General features: G+C 35.5%; 1 protein-coding gene across 3 annotated transcripts in view; it reads right to left on the reverse strand.

The window, feature by feature from the left end:
* CDH18 (cadherin 18) overlaps nucleotides 1–21,428 on the reverse strand; it is a 155,819-nt gene that overhangs the window by 18,405 nt on the left and 115,986 nt on the right. For all 3 annotated transcript variants that reach the window (XM_065752086.1, XM_065752087.1, XM_065752089.1), the window contains one exon: nucleotides 11,089–11,225. In XM_065752086.1, coding sequence (XP_065608158.1) covers nucleotides 11,089–11,225 — 137 coding nt within the window. The remainder of the gene's footprint in view (nucleotides 1–11,088; nucleotides 11,226–21,428) is intronic.

Here is a 21,428-nt window from a genome sequence, read left to right on the forward strand (position 1 = left end):
AAAGATGCCTCTTGCTGTGTGAGGTAGATATTGGTGGAATGGCAGCAGAGGCAGAACCTTCTCAACAATACTCCATTACATTTTGTTGCCAAGTGACAGATAGTAGCAGAGTGTCAGCCTGACAAAATAACATCAGACATGGAAGTATGGATGAAGCAAAAATGTATCACTGAATTCTTCCGTGCAGAAATAACTGCACCCACTGATATTCATTGATACTTGCTGAATGTTTCTGTAGACCAAACAGGGCATGTGGGTACAGTGAGGCAGTGGTTTTCAGCAACATGAAAGAGAAGACACATTCCAGATGTCCATGCATAGCCATCACACCACAAAATGAAGAGTGTTTCCATCAGCTCATCCATGAAAATCAGTGGATTACAACCAGGGAATTGTGTATGGAGCTGAACATTGGTTCCAACGTATTGGAAATGATGGTGATAACATTAGAATAACAATATTTGTGTCAGGTGGTCCCATGAATGCTCACATGGGAACAAAAACAACACCATAAGTTTGTCAGGATCTACTGAACCAATAAAAAGCTAAAGGTGACAGTCTGCTGAATGATATAATTACCAGTGATGAGACATGATGTCACCACTACAAGACAGAGTCAAAATGGAGTGCATGGAGTGGTGACATGTGAAATCCCCGTCAAAAAAGTTCAAGATGCTGCCCTCAGCATGTAAAATGATGTGTGCTGTTTTTTAGATAGGAAAGGAGTGATCCTTCTGGATTTCCTGGAAAGTGGACAAACCATCAACTCTGATCACTTAATAACAACACTGTCTAACCTGAAGGCTCGAGCTTCCAGAGTCAGGCCAAGAGGAAAACAACTTTTCTCTTGCCACGTGATAACACCAGGCCCCATAACAGTGTAAAGACCATGGAATACAATGCCAATCTTGTTTGGATTGTCCTACAACAATGTGGACATAGCAGCTGTGAAACAGTTGGTCACCCCTGCTAGTGCAGATTTTTATGACTGTGGCAAGCAAACTCTTGTTTATCGCTGGTGAAAATGCATAGCTAATGATGGTGACCATGTTGAACAATAATGGTTTGTAGCTGAGAATTTGCTCTATCAAATTGTGCTATTGTGCTCTTTGCAGCAGTTGTAGTCTCCATGGAAATAAGCAGAAGGCATTACTTTCATAGTAACATATGTAAAATTCAGAAATAATATAGAAATAGAAGCGTATAGGTTTACATAAACTATTCCTAAAGCAGATTCAAACTTCCCCACTAGTTATCATGTTGTTACACATAGAAGACAACGAGTCTTGTATATTCTGTGAAAATCCAGCATCAGTGACACATTAGTTGGAAAATAACTAATGTTGTCTTAGTATATGATCTATAATTCAAAAAGAGATTATTTGCAAGAACCAGAATTGATTTTTTTTTCCAGTGAAAAAACGCTTTCTGTGTTAAGTTGGGGAAAAATAAGAGTCTTGATCCATCATTCTTTTGTTCTTACTACTATGTGTCGAGACATTTATATTTGGTTAAAAGAATTATATATTGAGAATATTTCAAAATTAGTAGCAATATATCTTCCAAAGCCTGTGTAAGTATCTACCTTTTAGATAACAAACTTCATTTTGCTTTTCACCAATTAAACTATCAACAGAAGAAAGTGAAGTCAATCATTCACACAAAATAAGTTAGAAAAATGGTGTCTTACAGATGTATTTTTTTAACGTGCATGTTTTAATGTACATGTTCATGTGAAAGAAAAAGAAGCAGAAACATTAAGGGTCCAAAGTTCACCTGTCCTGGTTATTTCTATCTATATTTACCCGCATTATGTTTCCATCCAAAAAAAGAGTATGTAAAATGCTTCAGATTTTTTCATGCCTTTGAGGGCATTTGCTCAGAATTCTAAAAACCCCTTCATTAGTTTAGACATATATAGATTCAAAACCACCAGAATATTTGAGAACATTGGAGATTATTTTGACAAAGTGAGAGATATATCCTTGTATGTTTTCATCTGGGATATTAGTCACAGAGCCTGGGGTTTGAAAGTTCTTTTCAGATTTTTCATATTCTCTTCTTGATTAATATGACTGTTTGCATGATGATTTTCATTCACTTTTGGAAATTAGTCATCCATCCCCACAAAAAGGGAAAAGGAGGGAAATCAAAATAATAAACAGAAAAAGAAGACTTAATTTGGATAAGATAGGAACCTACCTCATTGTCATTCCCAATTAACATTAGTATTAAAAGTTATAATAGATTCAGAAGAGTTATAAACTCTCCAATTCTATTTTCTTGCTGTGAAAGCTCAGTTGCAAAATTAGGAATAAGTTTAAAATATGGTACTTTAGTAGTCTAGAGGAGTGTTTGAATGCTGTGAATATACAAAGGGAAAGTGAAGAACTACTGGCTGTTTGCTATGCAGTTGGATGAAAGAAACCATCCATCTCAAATTATGAAAGAAAGAAAAGCAACCTTCTCTCCAGGACTCCCTTCGAACTTAAGAGAATTAAATGAAAAGATGTTTGGGTCCTTCCTTGGAGGTAGGCTTTAAGATTGTGTGGAACAGCACAGTAGAAAGCAATAAAGATTGAGTACTTGTTAATGCTCAATAGTTTAGAAAATATTTTAGGTAGCTTGTTCTGTCAATGCTAACAGACAAAAAAATTACAAAAAATTCTATAATCACAATTACAGGATATGATATTGAATAATAGATGCTCTTATCTGTAGGTTATCAAAATGTTCTTGAGCCTGGGATGCTCTAACCCACAGTCTGTGAAGTATAGAATGATATAATCAAAGAATCATTAAGGTTGGAAAAAACTCTAGAATTGCCTAGTCTGACCATTAACCCCTTATCACCGGGTCCAACAAACCATGTCCCCAAACACCTCACCTTTCCTATTCTTGAAAACCGCCAGGGATGGTGACTCCACCACCTTACTGAGCTGTTTTTTCCAATGCATTACCACTTTCCAAGAATAAACTTTCACTAATACCCAACCTGAATCTCCCCTGGTGCAACTTAATGCCATTCCCTCTCATCCTGTACCTGTTAACTAGGGTAAGATGCTGATCTCTACCTTGCTACAATCACCTTCCAGGTAGCTGTAGAGAGCTATAAGGTCTTTCCTGTGACTCCTCTTCTCCAGAATAAATAATTTCAGGCATATGAACTAGAAAGAGTTATAAATTACAGCAAAGATATGAATTAGGCAAAGGAAGAGCACACAAAAGAATAATACATAGATCAAAGGCAGATATTATAGTAAAGGGTTAAGGAAGAAAAATACATTTAGGAGTGGCTTCATAAGATTTAGAGAAAGAAATGAATATTTTAATATTAGAGAAAGTCTGAAGAATTTGCCAGAAGGAAAAAGGATTTGTGACAACTAGATAATCATAGAATCTCAGCTGAAAGGGACCTCTGCAGGTCATTGGTCTAGTCCTCAGTTCAAAGCAGCGCCATCTTCAAAGCTAGAAGAGGAGATAATAGATCTAATAGTAAGGAGAAAAGAAATCAGGAAGACCACAGGACAAAAGATAACAGAAAAAGAAAAGTGTTCTGTTGATCTGGCATGTTTGGAATATTCACTGAGGAAAGAAAATCAAATGTTTTAGTCCAAAGCGTCCTGTCTGGCAACAGATAGGTAAATTCTTTTGTTTAAGTACAGTACATCCTAACTCTTTCCCAATCTTTAACTGTGCCCTCCTGTACACGTCACTACTTTCCAGTGCGTCTTCCTCCAGTCTGTTGAATTGCATTACTTTCACTGATATTTCACAGAGATTCAGAGAGTTGTTTTTTTGTTTGTTTGTTTGTTTTGTCTTACTTGTCTTATCTTTCTGGAAGTAGTTATCTTACAGGATCCCTGACCTTTGCAAGCATATTTCCATACTAACAGCCTACCTATTACAAAATGCTAATACAGAAAAGTATTAACACCACTTTCCACAATGGTCTTGAAGTTTGTCAGATTGTGTATACTACATCAATGTGTATAAGAGATGATAACATGGCTTATAAGGCAGGGAGAGAATAAGAACAAATTGACAAGGTCCTTATGAGCAGGTTGTATTTTGGTTTTTATTATTACAAAATATTTACTTTATTACAAAACAAATATAAATTACAGTCTTTTGCAGGTGTGCAGTTCACCTGCTATCCCCAAAACAACTGATAAATGATCCCTTTTTTATTAATTAGTCAAATGTATTGCAGTAGTTTGGCAGATTTCCAGTTTTGAGATAATCAGTGCCGACATATATTTCAGGCATGTGCATTACAAAACAACCAAATACATTCTGTACTCTATTAGCATTATGCCTCAAGAGTAGACTTTTCAACATGAATGCTCACTGTTTTAAGGGATAACTGAAGCAGAAACATTGTTCTGATTCACCTATGTCAGGGGCTTGTTTTCTTATGCTTGAGATTTTTCCCAGAATAAATTGTTCTTCTGCCAGTATATTAAAAAACTCATACAGCGATCAGTTCCATTGAGTATCAGTGCTTCAGCCAGGGAGTTCTCTCTGAAGCTCTAGAATTCCTTATCAACAGCCAATATGGAAGCCTAAATCTTCTCCCCAGTTTATTTGTGTGGGAAAACTAAAAATCCCATTTGAGAACAAAGCTGTTTTTTAATACAGCTTCTGTTGTCTCAGATTACTTTTTCAGATTAACAAAATTTCCATGAGCTTTAGGAAGATAAATTCAACTTGAGTGACATTAACAGTTCTGATGTCAATAATCTTGTGTTATTATTTATTTATTTGTTTTGTTTGTGTGCGTGAAGTTTCAATGGTATAGTTTTGCACTAATTATGAAAGTTGAGTGAACAATTTAACACAGAATAAGCATGAACTATTTTTACAAAGTAAAGAACTTGGTGAAAAAAATATTTTTCCACCTTTTCATGATCTAGCACATAAATCTTCACCTAAATTAGTTTTATGATGAATGTTCATGCTTTATCATGATTAGCATTAAATATCAGCAATAACGTTTTCTTCTCATTTTGACAGCTTTTCAAGACCTATGATGCAAACTAATATTTGGGAAGTTCAACCAGCTATCTTTTCTGGTACTTTTCAAAGAGAAGTAAAAGGTGCAAATCTCACCTACAAGTACTGATTAGTTTTGACAGAATATAGATCTAGGATGGATGAAATATATTAAGCAGAATTAAAATAATAAAAGAATGCTTTATATGTAAGTGAGAGGAATATTCAAAAAATATGAGTTTAGTTCAGAGTGGTGACAGTAGTAGAAGTAGTAAAAAAAGCAATAACAAAAAAAAAGTAATAACAGCACTGCAGCAGACTTAAACATTCAGTGCTCTCAATCTGGCTACTCCCTCTGCCTTATTGCAAGCAAAAATCTGCATCTCATTGACAATACTAGTGCTTACCTCCTGAGTAGACCAGGGCACCACAAACTGCACTGGTTCTGTGGCCAGTAGTGGGTCCATTTCGGGATTCTGGTACTGCTTTGCAAAGCCCTGAAGGGGAAAATGCCAGATGACCCCAAATACTGTCTCTTCTTCAGAGACCCCTTTGGTAACTACCATCATCAGGATCATTTACCATCATTTATCATAGCCCAGGGAAGCAGCTGAATGAACTGTTGTAAATGCAAACCCAAGTGGAACAACAAGGGAGGTTAGAAAGAGCCATAGCCTATACCATCTTCAGATGATGTTGTACAAATACCAACTATCTTTCCACAAAGAAACATAGGAAAATAAAATACATCTTGCCTATGATGCAATGACTAAACAGGGAAATAAGCATTGAACCTAGCATTCGAGGAATCACTTGTTGAGCAGGATGGAGAACTAACTGCCTCAAGACAATTGTTTTTATAAAGAGTTTTGTGCCAACTTTACTTATTGTATAAGAATGCAATGGCAGATTCTGCTTCAAACAGGATTATTATAATTTCATGGTCCATTGGTAGGCAGCTTACCAAGGCTGGAAATAAACTGGGTCACTGGAGAATACTAGCAGAGTGCTGGAATAGTGTCTAGATCTCGCCATTAAAAAGATGATAGTTTGTTACTACTTCATCAGCAAAATAGTCTTAGAACACAGATCTTGTATTTTTTAAAATCTACTTTAACTTGGTCTTCTTCTAGGGGAAAATCTTTGGCAGATTCTCTTTCTCAGAAAATTAAAAAAAGAAAGTAAATGTTATCAGTATCAAAACTCCTTCTGAGTTCCAACTGAACTAGCTGGCAGAATGGAAGTGAATTAAAAATGAAGAATAAGTGTGATATTTTTTCTTGAGTCATGGGAATTTGTGGGAAGTGCTAGCCTTAAGGTAGCACTAGAAGGTCTGGCTTTGTAACGCATATAATAACAAAGACAGCAAAAGAATACATAAGAAAAAATGCCTTTACTGATGTCAAACTAAATGTGTTCTTTTCATTATTTATACATACTTCATTTTGCCAAAAATAAAAAAAAAAAAATTAAAAAAGGTTGTCAAGAAAAAAGTATGGACCAGAATTCACTCTTAAAAAATCTACGTTCACTTTAAGGAAAAATTCATTTTGAGGAAACCCTAAGACAAAGCTAGCAGCAAACGCACTTGTATTAAACAGAGTCACCTTGCTGTCCACCAGATATAGAAAGTTAGGAGATTACATCACTTTGCTCTGACTTATATTACTTTCTGTTAGATCCTGAAAAGATTTCAATTTATTTTTATTATCATTATTATACAATTTTTTTTACACAAAGTATTAAAACTATTCTTGGTTATGGAAAAATGGTAAAGTGAGAAAATAAAATGTCACCAATTCTTGCTCTTTTCTAATTCTTTCAATGCTATGTGCCAGGAAGATATTACTCCATAGATTTAGTTCCTTCAGGCAGTACATATGTTGTTTTCATGTGTTTCAAAACAAAAAGAAGAAAAAATTTGTCGTTTTTTTTTATTTTTATTTTTTTCGGCTTTTCATTTTACTTCTTGTAATATAAATCAATGCACTTTAAATAGTGTTAACAGATTAATTCTGTTTGTTTTACTCCTTCACTCCATCTTCCATTCTCATTCCCTATATGACTGTTAACATCATGTGAATGCAAGATCTAGTAGCTGTTTTTGTCTATTAAGAAGATATTGGACATGCTTAGCTTAGTTGTTATAATTAATACCTAAAAGGACTTTCTTTATGCAGTCTATCTTGCAGTACTTCCAAGTATAAATTTGTACTGAAAGATATTCTTGCTTTATTTCTCAAACCAAGCAATTTTATAATTCTTTCAATTGTCACTGTTTGTTTCCATAGCTGTAAGCGCTGCTTCTTGGGTACGAAGGCTTCAAAAATATTATGATTTGCACTTGTTTGCATCACACGCTGCTGGGAAGAGCCAAAAGGGAAAAGACAAGGACCTTGTGACTTGACAACAGTTTTATCTTTCCCTCTAAATTGAAAACAAAACAAAACAAAAAACAAACAAACAAAAACCCCACAAAGTTACTCAAAGTCCTCTGGGGTACACAGTTCTTCTTTTCTGAGAACTAGGAACCTGGAAGTTTGGAAGTCCATGGAACTGGAGCATTAACTCTTTAACTCCCAGTGTCTTACACGATGTTATGATGTGGAATAACGATAACAAAAAATCACAAAACCACAACAGAACTGTATCTAGCACTAGAGATATAATTTTAAAGTGTTGAGCAGAGTGGAAGGGTTACCTCTCTTGACCAGCTGGCAGTACACTTACACATGCAGAGAAGGATGCTGTTTGCTACCTTTGCCTCAAGAGAGCACTGCTGAATCATATTCAACTTGTTGTCTGCCAGGATGCTCAGTGGGGTCCTTTTCTGAAAAATTGCTCTCCAAAGAGAGTGCCCTCCATATGCACCGGTGCATAGGGTTACTCCACTTGAAGTGCTGGATTCTACATTTCCTTTTATTGAAATTCATAAAGTTCCTGTTCATTCTTTTCTCCAGACAACATGTTGAGTTCCTTCTGGATTGCAGCACAACCCTCCATTGTATCAGCCATTCCTCCAGCTTTGTGTCATTTGTGCACTTGCTGAGTGCACTCTGTCCCATTAACTAGGTCATTAATGAAGAGATTAAACAGTACTGCATCCATTATTGGCCCCTGTGGTACTCCACTAATAACTGGTCTCTGGCTACACTTCAGGCTGCTCATCTCTTTTCAGCTCTCAATTTCAGACAGTTTTCAGTAAAATTCACTGCTCATTTATCTAAGACATACTTCTGTATGTCTTGTTCTTGTGTGAATTCATCTCAATCTTTCTTAATTTTTACTGTGTGCGTTACTCAGTAATCTCAATCACCTGTTCCTCATTTTGTGTGTGCTATCATTACAATAACTTCTAGTTGACACATCACAAACTACTCCTTAAAATAGCTTAACCTTAGCTCATTCCGCTGTCAAAGGAACAACCATTCACTAAGGCGATACTTCTTTTATCTAATTTAGTCTTTCATCAGTTATAAAATTATGTTCTCTTACTCTGTATTTTCCTATTTCTACTACTTATGTCAAACACTTGATCAAAAGTCTTTAATTGAGACAAGTAAATTCTATCCCCTTTCTTTCAAATACTATTTTATAAACTTTTTCAAAGAATTCTAAGCTAATGAAACACGGCTAATTTTAATTGAAACCCTATTTTTAAATGCTACTACCAACAACTTTTAGCCCTTTTCCCTCACTACAAACACAGTCAGTAGAAACTTCAGTATAAAATATTGTATTGTTTTAACATCTTTCTTGTCCTCTAATGCCACAAGATTTCAGGAAGTACTTGTACTGAAACAATCAAAGAAACAACATTGATCATGTGCTTTGAACACCAAAATCCCAGTTTTCATTCACCACATGCTGCTGTGGAAGAGTAATGCATGTCAAAGATGATAAAAGACTGTCCCATTTCACTAGCTGTGAACTCTGCTGTGCTTTAGACAGCATCTATGCAAGCAGAAAATTCACCATTCATTACACTAACATTACTTTCAAAGAGGAGAGTAGAAGTTCCACCAATTTCACAAAGGCCATTTGAGCAATGTAGAATGCATTTGACTCAGTAAGTCTTACAGAGAAAGCAAAACTCTTCCTAAGAGTTCAGAAACAAAGTAAGAAACGTGGCTATCACAGACTTGAGGCTACAAATACAGTCTTGATGCTGAATTTCCTTCACATAAAATAAGCACAGCTACATGTAGATTATCCATAAGGATTGTCAGTGAAGTTTGGTGTTGAGTAAAGAAGAAAACACTTCAAGAATCTAACTATAACAGTAATGTTATTTCAACAGAGCAACTCTCATTTTTGAGGCAGAACAATCTTTCTGGGCTTTCCAGATTCTACAGTGCTCTTGATTAAGTAAATTGCTTCAGAAAGATATAAATGCCTTCCACTACATCAGACAAACTCAAAGATTGCCTCTCAGACAGCCAATGCACATTTTGGTCACAGTGCTACGTCTCTTTTTCAACCCTAGTCTTAGTTCTGACATGCTTTGTGGAGGGAACTGAAAATGAATGTCATAAAAGAATGTAGATATGTAATAGGTAGCGCTTACAATTTTGGGCCTTCATGCTGTATGCACAAAATATGTTCCTCCTTCAATCATATATCCAATTACTGATTTCACAGTGGAGTTGGAAGGTTGTGTCAGTGTTATAATTTTCAAGTAACTTTACATAAGAACATGTCAAAGAAGTAGGACAAAGAAAGTTTATATCCTACTTAGGCTGCCTTTTAGTCTGTCTGCTATCCATTTCTTCCACTCTGTTCTCTCATATTTTTCACAACTGAATTGCTATCCAAAATGACAGTACAGATTTACTTATCTTCCCAATCCCCACTTTAACACTACAAAAGGCAATGGAAGGGAAAGACTTGTGTTTTCCCATAGCAAGTAGCACCTTAAATGGAGAATTCTAAGCAGGCTTCCTTACCAAAAAAAAAAGTAAAAAATAAAAAAAAAATTAAAAAGTTACTTCATCCTCATTATCCATTCAGTTAACTTTTAGATATAATTTTCTTCAGCATAAGTGCAATACCACTCACTAGACTATGTGAAATAAATAGTATAAAAAATACATTTCAGTATAATGCTATTGAATTTGATTCCTGCAAAACAATATTTGGATGGTTTCCATTTGTGTTGGTGACACTTGTTAAAGGCAAAAAAATGTAGATAGTTATCTGGCAATGATGGAATACACTGAAGAAAACAAAAAAAAAAAAAAAAAAAAGGAAAGAATATAAACAGATTCTCATAGTTTTGATCAAAATCTATTTCCATTGAAAAGTGGCATCACTAAGAGTACTCAGAAAGTCTGGATTTACTGATACCACATGGGACTTTTTTTTTCATTTGGTTGGTCAGGTTTTTTCCTCTGAAACTTTGACTGTGTCAAAGTACGTACCCTGAAATGGAAAGGTTAATCTTTATTTCTTTAAACTGTCCCTGCCTCATGTAAAAATATTAATCTGGGATATTTATTTAGACATTTCTGACAATTTCAATAATTTTTTGAGGCAGTGGAAATTCATCACACTTTGAGGCCTTTTAAATGTAGTGGGAAGTATTTTTTGCCTCTGCCTGTTAAAAGGCCAGATAAGCACAATGACAATGAGCAACTACTAGATAGCTGTCAGAAATAAATTAATATTGGCATATTTGACAAACATAAACAGTAGTTACAAGAAGAAAGGATTGATTTCTCAGACAGCACTATACACTAGTGTCTTCTGAGATACATAAAAGTAAGATACACAGACAGGGCAAGCTATTTATTTTAGGCCTTTCAAGGCCCACACTATTCCTGTGTAATCAAGTCCTTCTATCACACACAGAAAAACACGGTAAACTTCCATAGGTGGACTCACACAGGCTTGAGGGGTTTTGTTGTTATTTGTTAGTTGTTCTGTGGAATTAAGGAAGTTACACAGACACAGAAAGTTCACCATTATTGTTATCATTAAAAAAGTAGCTTTGTTAAAAAAGAACCTAACACTTCAAGATAGTGTTCCTTAAAAGTAAAATCTTAATATTTTCCTTTCTTTTTTTTAATACTCTGTGCCACGCATATTATTTACCTATCTCAGAAGCAGCCACCGTGATGTTGTACCAAGATGTTTCCTCTCTGTCAAAGATCTTGGCTGTTTTAATGGTTCCAGTATTAGCATCAATGGTGAAATATCTATCTTCTTCAGTGTTATGATCAATGAAATATCTAAGGAGAAATAAAATAGTAAATATATACTCATTGTAAAAAGTATGATCCAAGGTAATAGAAAGCTACATAAGAATACTTCTTTCAGTCTTTCAAAGACCATGGAGATTTAAGAAAACATCCTAAGAAAAATTCCTTATTATGGAGATGCCTGTAGTATCATTGTCTTTCTCTCCTTTCATAATACTATTTGATCTTTTGATATATAATAAGATTTCCACTATGAGTCACAAATACATAAATTAATAACAGATGATATTTTAGACAGCAGTGCACATTTCTCTCAAAAGACACTAAACACATTTACTTTGATTATAACATATGATGGAAAGGCAGATAAGAAAGCAAGAAAAATATTACTCTGCTTAAACAGCCTGCTCAGTCCCAGTACCAGTTTTGAAGCATGTCTTTTTGACATAAGGCATTTTAAACATGAATATTACTAGAAGCATAAACAGCTGATTCCCAGAGCTGCTGTTGACATTGGCCTAGAAGCAGGCCTCCATAGCTTCCTTGGCTTCTGGGCACTTTGCCTAACAGAGAAAGTAAAAACCTTTAAGTGAGTAATGGAAGCAGATGAGAACACAAAAGAAGAGATTGACATTTTTTTCACAAATTTTCTAACAAATGGATCAATTGCACACTCCTGTTAAATCTTCTTTTAGACCAGATGAAAAAATAAGGAAAAGACAGAGATTTTATATACCATAACTGTTTTTCTTGATAATTTGCCAGTCTTGCTTTCATTCTGAGATATTTTTAATACAAGGAAGCTACATATAGATTAAAATGATTTATTTGACCCATCCAACTGCTCTTATTTCTACATCACCAATAGTAATTGCCAGCTAATAAAAAGAGCTGTGTACATAAAGGCTACAAAGCTCAAAAAATTAAAAATAACTTCCTCTCATAATGTACTTATTTAGACTATTTACTGAAATGGAAAACAAACAAGCAAGTAAACATTTGGATGGATGATTCAACAAAACAAGATAAGTCTTGTTAAAAAGCAAAGGAAATAAAGCACTGAAGGAGGAGGCAGCAATTTGAATGAATCACCTTAACTGTTCAAAGGACAGCTAAGAGTGGAAAAGTCAGCTAGGATGTGATGACTTAGGTTAGATTTTCCCTATTAGAGAGAAACTGAACCAACTCTTCTAGCTGCAAGAAATATTTTACATATGCTTACAGTAGGCTGGTTTGGGTTGAGGCATTCAGGTTTTGTCTTTCCACATTTCCTGTATTTTCAAGAATTAAAAATATAAAGACCAGGCATTGGAAATCAGATCAGATCAAACCAGGCTAGAAAATCTTTCCTTTTGGCCTCATTGCATCATTCCTCTCACCATCCTGAAGATTGAAACAACCCCCATAAGATCACGGGCGTTGTCTGAGCAACAGGAGACCTTTATGTTCCTCTGGAACAAAAATTTAATTACTATCTTCTATCTAAATCAACTCAGAACCCGTGACACATCAACTACCAACACTTGGGAACACCTCATTATAAAACATTTCAAAAGTACTCAGTGATGAGACTTAAGATGTAGAAGATAGCAGCGGAAGTTGCTTCAAGCAGAAAAAAGAGATTCAAAATGTCTCCACATTAGAAGTAAACTGGCAAGATCTTGAATATGTAGGAGATGGGGGAATTACTTTTGAAGAATTCAAGTCAGGAAGTACTCTTCCAGATAACATTATTTAATCAATGTGTCCTAAATTGGATGGAAAAAAAAATCAAAGCAAGTAACATAGCTAGAAAAGAATAATAATAGTAATAAAATGATATATTACTAATTGCTGAACCACAGAGCTTGTTTCAGACACACTTTAGAAAGTTGATATGCTTAGTAAACTCAAGAGATAAATTAAAAGTAAATTATTGACAGTCGCTGATCATGACAAACTAAATGTTACAGATATCCAAGCAAATCTGTGTTGCTTTCAAGGAATATTGAAATTTACTGTTAAATTTGCAAAACAAACAAAAAGACCTTCACAGCTATCCTCTTGGCATTATTTTATCTAGCAGTATTGGTCCAAGCTACTATGCACTGGGAATCAGGATTTGCTTTTGAGTTTCAGAACATTTGATTTTACCTGCGTTTCTGCTGCTCTTAGGCTGCCATGAGAAAGAACTGCGCAGAGTTGATCCACTCTGAACAGGATCTGCAGGTTCTTCAAGCAGTAACTTGCTACGGAAATGTTTTGAAAGATTGTTCCAATGTCAGTGGAAAAGTTTTACTTCCCATGCAGAAAGATAGCCCTGCCTTTTCCTAACTACAAAGAAACTTTGTAGCCAGAGTGGAATCAAACTCTTGAAAGTACATACAGCTGCCATGCTTGGCACAGAGCTGTGCTCGGATTTGAAGTTTATCCAGAAGATGCATGCTTCAACTGGATCAGTGCCTTCCAGCCTTATACTTTATACTTGGCAATGAAGACAACCTGACAAATTTTTGGAGCATGTTCAATGTACTATTGTTAAGGCAGAAATAATGAACGTCTAGTTGTGTTCAGCAAGATGGACAGCGCATGCATACACAAACATCTTTTACAGGAGGAACTGGAATGCTGACAGAAGAAGGATAGGAAGAATAACTGTCCCCCAGATAATTTTCCTAGAGACCTCAGCAAGACACTTTACTGTCACAGTTGTCTGTCAGGTATGTGGTGATAAAATTTAATTCCTTCTCACTGACTTCAGCCTTGTTCCTGACTCTAGAGGTCTCCTGAAAATTACATGAATTATTTGCTGGAAAACAAAACAAAACAAAATTTTCACTGAGCTATTCTTATGGAATATTCTTAGTCAAAAAGAAAAATAACATAAAATAATAATACATGAATCTTGTCTCTGCAAGTGTTTACTACTGTAGGCAATGTTCACTTATTACCATCAGAGTTACTACTCTGAGAGGCAATATTGTGCTAATAACCATAAAAAAGTAGGAGCATTTGCAGACATTGGCTTAAAAATAGACATAATGTCTAATTGGGATTAATGCAAAAAAAAAAAATTAAATTAAAAAAAAATACGAATACACTGCTGCTTTTGTGCGTGTCTGGTTCACAATCACAACAAATTATTACTTTTCCCTCTATGAGGAAATAGCAGAACCAAAAAGAACAAGTATCTCTATCAGATACGAAGCTTATGTAGAAAAACAGAAGCTCAACTCTGCTATGAACTGTGACTCCCTAACACACCATTTTCATAGACATATAACAAAACATTGTCTTAGTTCTTGAAATATGAACAGTTTTTTTTTCTAAACGATGTACTTAAATGTATTCTATAGAAGCTGAAAGCTCAGTATTTGATGAATAATTTAAATTGCACTTTCTATGTCATAGAAATAAAACAATTCTGAGATGACTTATTCAGTAACACTTTCATTTCCAGTGACAACAGAAAAATAAATATATGTTACCAATTTATCCACAGTAGCACATTCTGTTCACATTCTAACTTTTTCATATAGTTACAGCATACTAAAACATCTAGAGCTCAACGGAATTTTTCTTAATCATGTATAAGTAGTGCATAACAGTGGCCCAGTCTTAGGATTTCTTATGATGTCATTTTCCCCCATTAATCCATACTCTTCTTAGATACTGCTTTCTATATCATGTCTAAAGCAGCCATTTGCACTACTGGGGCTCCCATCCTTCACGTATGTCTGTGTGATACAAGTTATAAATGACATTCCCAAAGAGCAAAGGAACTAAGAATATTAATATAAAGCTCTACTCCCAAATGCCCTGAAAATATTTTGTAGGATAAACACCCTTCATAGAGCCACTCATTCCTATCACATGTAAGAGGACATTTAGAACGTTTCATTGTATTTATAAAACACAACATTTTATGGCTTTATATAATATTAACCACTCAGTTATCCGTGTCCTGATTTTGGCTTGGATAGGGTTAATTTTCTTCCTAGTAGCTGGTATGGTGATAAAGGTTTTTTTTAGATTGCAATGAGCTATAGTGCAAGTTTAGATCTTCCAAGTTATGTCAAAAGTAAATTTGCATCATGACTGTGCAACTCACTATTCTTTCTTATCCATTTAGAATGCATACATTTAAAATATGAATTTATAATATTCAGTTTGCATATTTATTTAAAGACATTTACTCATGACAGTGCTGTGTGAATCAGCATACTTATAACTAAGAACTTGACACATCTGAGTTGCAAGGCACATGTCAATAATGAGACTTAATAACAAGATGTGCTCAGGTAAACAGCTCTCAATAAACTGTTTACTTCCAGATCAGCAATAGAAAGCCCTCTTTAAAAAATTACATTTAAAATGATTATGAACACAGAAAACCTACTTATTAGACCCAGTTCCCAAAGAGTGTCTGAAGGAAATTAAATTTCAATACTACAAGCAATGGTAAATTCAACATGTATCACCTATTTTTTAGGCAAAATCAATGAATGGAAAGGCATTACCAGCCTCCTTATTCCTGCTTCTGACCAAACTCCCAGCTTCTGTGACTTCACATCTTTTAGTGAAACAGCAGTTCAGTGAGGATAGACAGTCCCACTTTTATAAAATAATAATAATAATAATAATAATAATAATAATAATAATAATAGTATTAACTTTTTTAAAAATCAAAAGTGAATTAGGAAATAAAGATAAATTTATGTGCAAGATGGCCTTAGGCACTCTTGACATATAAAGTAGTTTTCATTTTAAAGTAGTTGGGTTCTAATAGTACAGAGAATGCTTGAACATGAAGAAGGTTCTAAAAGATGCCAAAGGAGTTTAATGATAATTACTGAGCTTTTTAGAAGGGTTTCCAAAGTTAAAACTCCTTTTTCATAATCTAACTAAATTATTCAGCTTTGAAATAACATTAAAATCTGTTAGGTGACTGAAAAATAAGTGGTACAGTCTGTTAAAATTCCAGTGTCCTTCCAGTTGTTATGTTTTATAGTAAAACCTTGAATTTGAGATTTTAAAGAATGTTTCGAGCTTTTGACTTGTCTTTTTTTTGTTGTTTTTGTCATTAAACAAGTCTAAGACATTCCTTCATTATGCTATTACTATTTATCACTAGAATTTAAAAAGAGTAAACAAGAACTCCTTTAGAAATTTCTACCCTGACTACAAACCTCTCAGTTCCGATTAACTTCCAAAATCACATTTCAGGCAGCTTTGGATTTGCAGTTCAGAACACCACTTCGAGCTTGTATACAGAGTTATATCTAACAGTCAGCTCTCTAGTAACAACAGAAATTGGTTACAAAGAACCATCTACAAAAATTAGTGGGAATACTAGCCAAAATGATCACTCATACCATGTAAACACTATTAGAAATCAAATACTGTTACAAAGAAGTCTGTTGGGCTGGTTAAAAATGTTAGTGAATAATCTCTCAGAAGGAAGATAGCCAGATTCAAAGGACAGAGAATTTAAAAACAAACAAAAAAAATACGTGAGGGGCAACTACACATTCTATGAGAGGTATACCGGGAAGAAAAGCAAGGAAACTGACTGGCTGCAGCTCTCTGTTTTTGAGTAGCTGGAAAGCCTCAGGAAGTGTCCCATGGTGGTCCTTAACTCCAGTACATGGCCTTCATCTTCTGTCTCCCTCCTGGCAGCAGCACTGCCAGTGGACCTTGAAGACAACTGAGGCGGTGGGAAGGCAGTCTGCCTGTTGCTACACTTGTCTTGTACCACACTGCCTTCCTTCCAGGGACGGTCTATATCTCCATATTTCAAACAAACTTCTCCGGGAGAGAAAAAAAAATTGGGAAGTGTGACACAGCAGTCGTCTGCCAAAACAGCAAGTAACCAATTTTCTCCCTGCAGCATGCCTGGTAAATTAAGGAGACATTAAGATGTTCCAGAGTTCTTCAGCACCTTCAGCTGCGCTTTCCAGTTGTGAAAATGAAACACATTTTGAAGAGAGCTTGGAGAAGATGATTTCTCTGTTTACCATTCTTCACTAATTTCAGATAGGCATAGCATGACTTTGAAGAGAACACTGCTCCTCTCGCAGTGCTTGCAGGATGTGCTGTTCCCACTGAGTTAGCTCGGGTGCTGGCTGCCAGCTGATCAGCAGTACCTTGACATCTCCTGCCCAACAGTCCCGGCTCACCTCTTGTATTGAAATCTGTGCTTGGCAGATGTGACAGAGCCTTCCTTCTCCTCGTCCCAGGAAGGTGAGGTAGCAGGTCCCAGGAGGTGTGGGGGTTGCTGCTTCCCTCCCAGCCAAGCCTCTGAGTGGCAGCTGCTGCTGGTTTGCATTTCATGCAGAAGTTGGCTCCCGGCTGCTGCTCCCATTCCCGTTGCCTGAGCACTGCTGGCACACTGCTCACCTTGGACACTGGAAACCAGGAATGCTGTTCACTTGAAGGAAATGAGACATTTCTGTACTGCCATCTTTTCTAGCTGACAATTTCTGTCTACATGTGCTAAAACTAGTTATCATCTTTCCTAGCTAATTCTGCCAGTAAATGTAGGCTAAGAACATCCCACACTCTCAGAGGCATAATTCAGAAGTCAAATCAAGATGAAAGTTTTTCTTCTTTTCCCGACTCTATGAATTTCTTCAGAGGATTTCAACTGTCCAACTGTATTTTTAATAGATGTGTTGACGGTAGAACTGTTGCATCACAGTTTATTTTTATTCAGAGAGATTAACAGAGATTCTGACTCCAATGTTGCCAAGAAATAAAGTGCAGTCAGTGTTATATGATAATCACTTTTTGTTCCCAGACCTTTACCATCTAAATAAAGGAATTCTACTTACATATCATTATTTTTTTCTGAGCCATGCTAAAGAGCAAACCAAATAAAAACAACATAAATATTTTTATATGTATTTATGGGAGGTGAATGGCACCTACCAAAAGACTTCATTACAGAGATTATCAGATATAAAGGCCAACTCCAACAAACATAAAAAAACTCTTAAATATCGTGGGCACTCTGAAGCCAGTGGAAATTATACTTAAATCAATCAATCAAACAAACAAACAAAAAAAGCTGATGCCTTGAAATGAAAACTCAGGCTCTCAGGCATGGTATAAGGATGTTCTGTCAGTTTTTCTATCACAGATTTAAGTAAGGGATGGAGCTGGTTCTGGTTGCTATAAGATGTTGATCACCATCCTGAACTGGATGTTTCCCAGAGAGAACAGCTGTCAGAACAGCTTACCAGCTCCGGCACAGAGAGGTAGATGTTTTTGTTAGCCAAATTTGTTTTGGGGATGGCAGCAGCGCCATTTCATGGGAAAGTGGGAGGCCTGGGACATGCAGCTTGACAAGAATCAAAAATAAATTGAGGCCTCAGGGAAAAAGTCAGCAACAGACATCCAACCTCAACACTATAAAGGTATGTTTTAAAATGGCTGCTCCCTGTGAAGACTGATAGAGAATCAGAAGAAACTGGAGAAAAAATCTGCTCCAGCTTCAACTGTTTAAAAAAGGATGTTCTTGGTCTATTTTGATTTACATATGCTCTTGAGGAATAATAATACTGAAGGAATATAGAAAGCAAATGAGTGAAGAAGGAGGTGAGATGAAGGAGGTCACAGCTCATCTCTGCTAGCTGCAAGGCATTCACATACTCTAGAAAGATACCATAGTATCTCTGTAGGTGTTGGTCACAGGATCGTAACAGAGTCATGCCTTGAGGACTTGAGCAAAGAGGTGCCTCCCTCCACAAGCTCAGGGACAGCAAGATCTGGGGAGATGCTTCCCCTTTGGGCATACGAGGAAGGGCTGGTCACTGTACCAAGTGACACTGTTCACAGCACGCTGCCTTAAGTATAGCTAACAAAGCATCCTGTGTGCAGGATATAAAACAGCAAACTGACTTTATTCAACTCACAGTACATCTAAATGACAAGACACATGAATGCAAAAAGATAAAGAGGATTCTTATATTTTCCAGCAGGAGATAGGTCTTATCCTTTCTTCCTAGTGACAGTAAAGGAATGGAATAGAAACTGATACTGATCTCATAGGACAGGAGGAAAATAAATTGAAAAATATAATTTTCATTTTCTATGTCCCCAGTCCCATCACATGGCTGAGAGAGCATTTCCTTCCAGTAAACATGCCAATATTGCACAATCAAAATTTGAGTGAATGGCTGAATCAGAATTTTACATTTTATCCCAACTCCAGTAAATATAAACTTCACAGCAGAAAAATACAATATAAACTGAATCCTCTGCAACATCTTTATGCCTTTCTTCTATTTTTAACACAAAACAAAACAGTCTGACATTCACAAAAACAAAAAGGTCTTTTCTGATTTTGTGCGGGTTAGTTTTGTTTAATACTTCATTTTCATTCTTTCATTATCAGTTGGCTAAATCTGCATTTCCTGGACTTAAATAAATGGTTTTCAATGATGCTAAGTTTTGTTTTGTTTTTCTCTGCTTATTACTTATTTTTTGGCAGTAGTGACAAGAGAACAGAGAAGAAAGTTAATTTTCAAGTGACATTAGAAAGTCAGTAAGATTACTCCAGTTTCCTATAGCTAATCAATTTCAGCCCCAGCTAATAAAATTCATTATAACAAGGTAAGATTGCAGAGTGGCCAGGGTCCAACATGAAAATGATTAGAATTTCAATGTATTAATATAACAAGACCTAATACATTGCTTCTGTAATAGTACAACTTATTTCTCATAAACTACCCTTATCAGGATGTAATCAATGTTAAATAAGACATTCAGTTCCTTTTAAGACAGTATCAGCCTGTGATAAAGTTAATATGAGAGAATTTGCCCGTCATTCAATTATTTTCACTGTTATATCAGAGTTCAAGAAAGTTTTGTCTTGAAAGTATGCCTTTACTCTTTTCTGACCCATTAACTTGAAGGGGGTTTGGGGAATGGCAGCAATGGCAGCAATGTTATCTTTCTGAAAAGCATTCCACTGAAAATAGAGCAGATGCAATCGGAAAGCTCCAAGGAATGTTGTGAGCATGCACTGTGGCCAGACAGAATCACTATCTAAATATCACCTATAGAAAGATGGCAGGGTTTCAACCAGCACAACTGCAGCCCTGAGGCAGTATTAGCAGCCTAGGGCTGCTCCCATTGCACATATGCATCCTGCCAATTAAAAGCTTTTTCACCTCTAATCTCCACAGAATTCTTCTGTGTATGGCTTCAGGAAGAAGAAAGATTACATGTAAGTAAGTACGGGGAGATTTAAAATGAATGATATATTGAAATAAAATGACAATAACTGAATTTAATCTTTATCCATTCTTTCATGTTATATTGGCACCTTTATAGACTTGCTTGCACATCAGATATTATATAAGTGTTTTACATAACCCTGATTTTTAAAAGCAATAAAATATTTTTTGTTTTGAAAGTAGACTACCTGACACATATGTAATCAGACTGTAATTGAATAATTAATTGTAATTAATTGAATAATTACAATTTCGGATATTTTCTATTGATATAGAAGACAAATGGTTATTTTTCAAACCACTTGTTAAAAGTAATATATGATGAGGTTTCTATATCTGTCTTTCTTGTGATGAGTATGACTGTTTACTCAGTAGAATAATAATCTTACATTTCAAAATATATAACTTCAAAGGAGTTTCATTGAAAATGCATTTCTATTTATGCAAATAAAATATTCACTTAAAAATCCTTTAAAACTGTCAAACTCTCAATCAGATAACGTCTGAATAAAATAAATCAATAATAGCTACTGTTTATATTACAGAGGTTCTTTTGTCAGGATTGGAAAAGTTAAACAGTAGTACAAGGACTGGCTCCAAGTTAGGGCCCTCTGAGATGACTTGGTTCAGGAGCAAGATGAAATTACTGGGATGAAATCCCGGTGAGAAAACAAGAAAAAGTCTTCCAACTCTTCACCACTGATAACAACAGAGGTCCTTTTTTTTTGTTATTGTTGTTGTTTTAGCTTCAGTAATTAAAATTTAAAAGGATTTCCCTTCAGCATTGTTAATTACTGTAACTACTCCTCTCACCATTATTCTAGTTATACGAATCATTCCAGCCACCAAAACAAAGTGTTAGATAAATGGGGAGTTAATAAATCACAGTACCATATCTCTTTTAGCAGACGGACAACAGAGAACTGATATGGCTGAAACTGTGTGTAATGCTTTATCAGACTCACACACAGTAATGAGCACCCATACAAAGCAGAAAGGATGCAGAAGTGGA

The sequence above is a fragment of the Cyrtonyx montezumae genome, unplaced genomic scaffold (assembly GCF_038088225.1).
Source record: "Cyrtonyx montezumae isolate F1298 unplaced genomic scaffold, pur_monq_1.0 scaffold_8, whole genome shotgun sequence".
NCBI classification, from domain to species: Eukaryota; Metazoa; Chordata; class Aves; order Galliformes; family Odontophoridae; genus Cyrtonyx; species Cyrtonyx montezumae.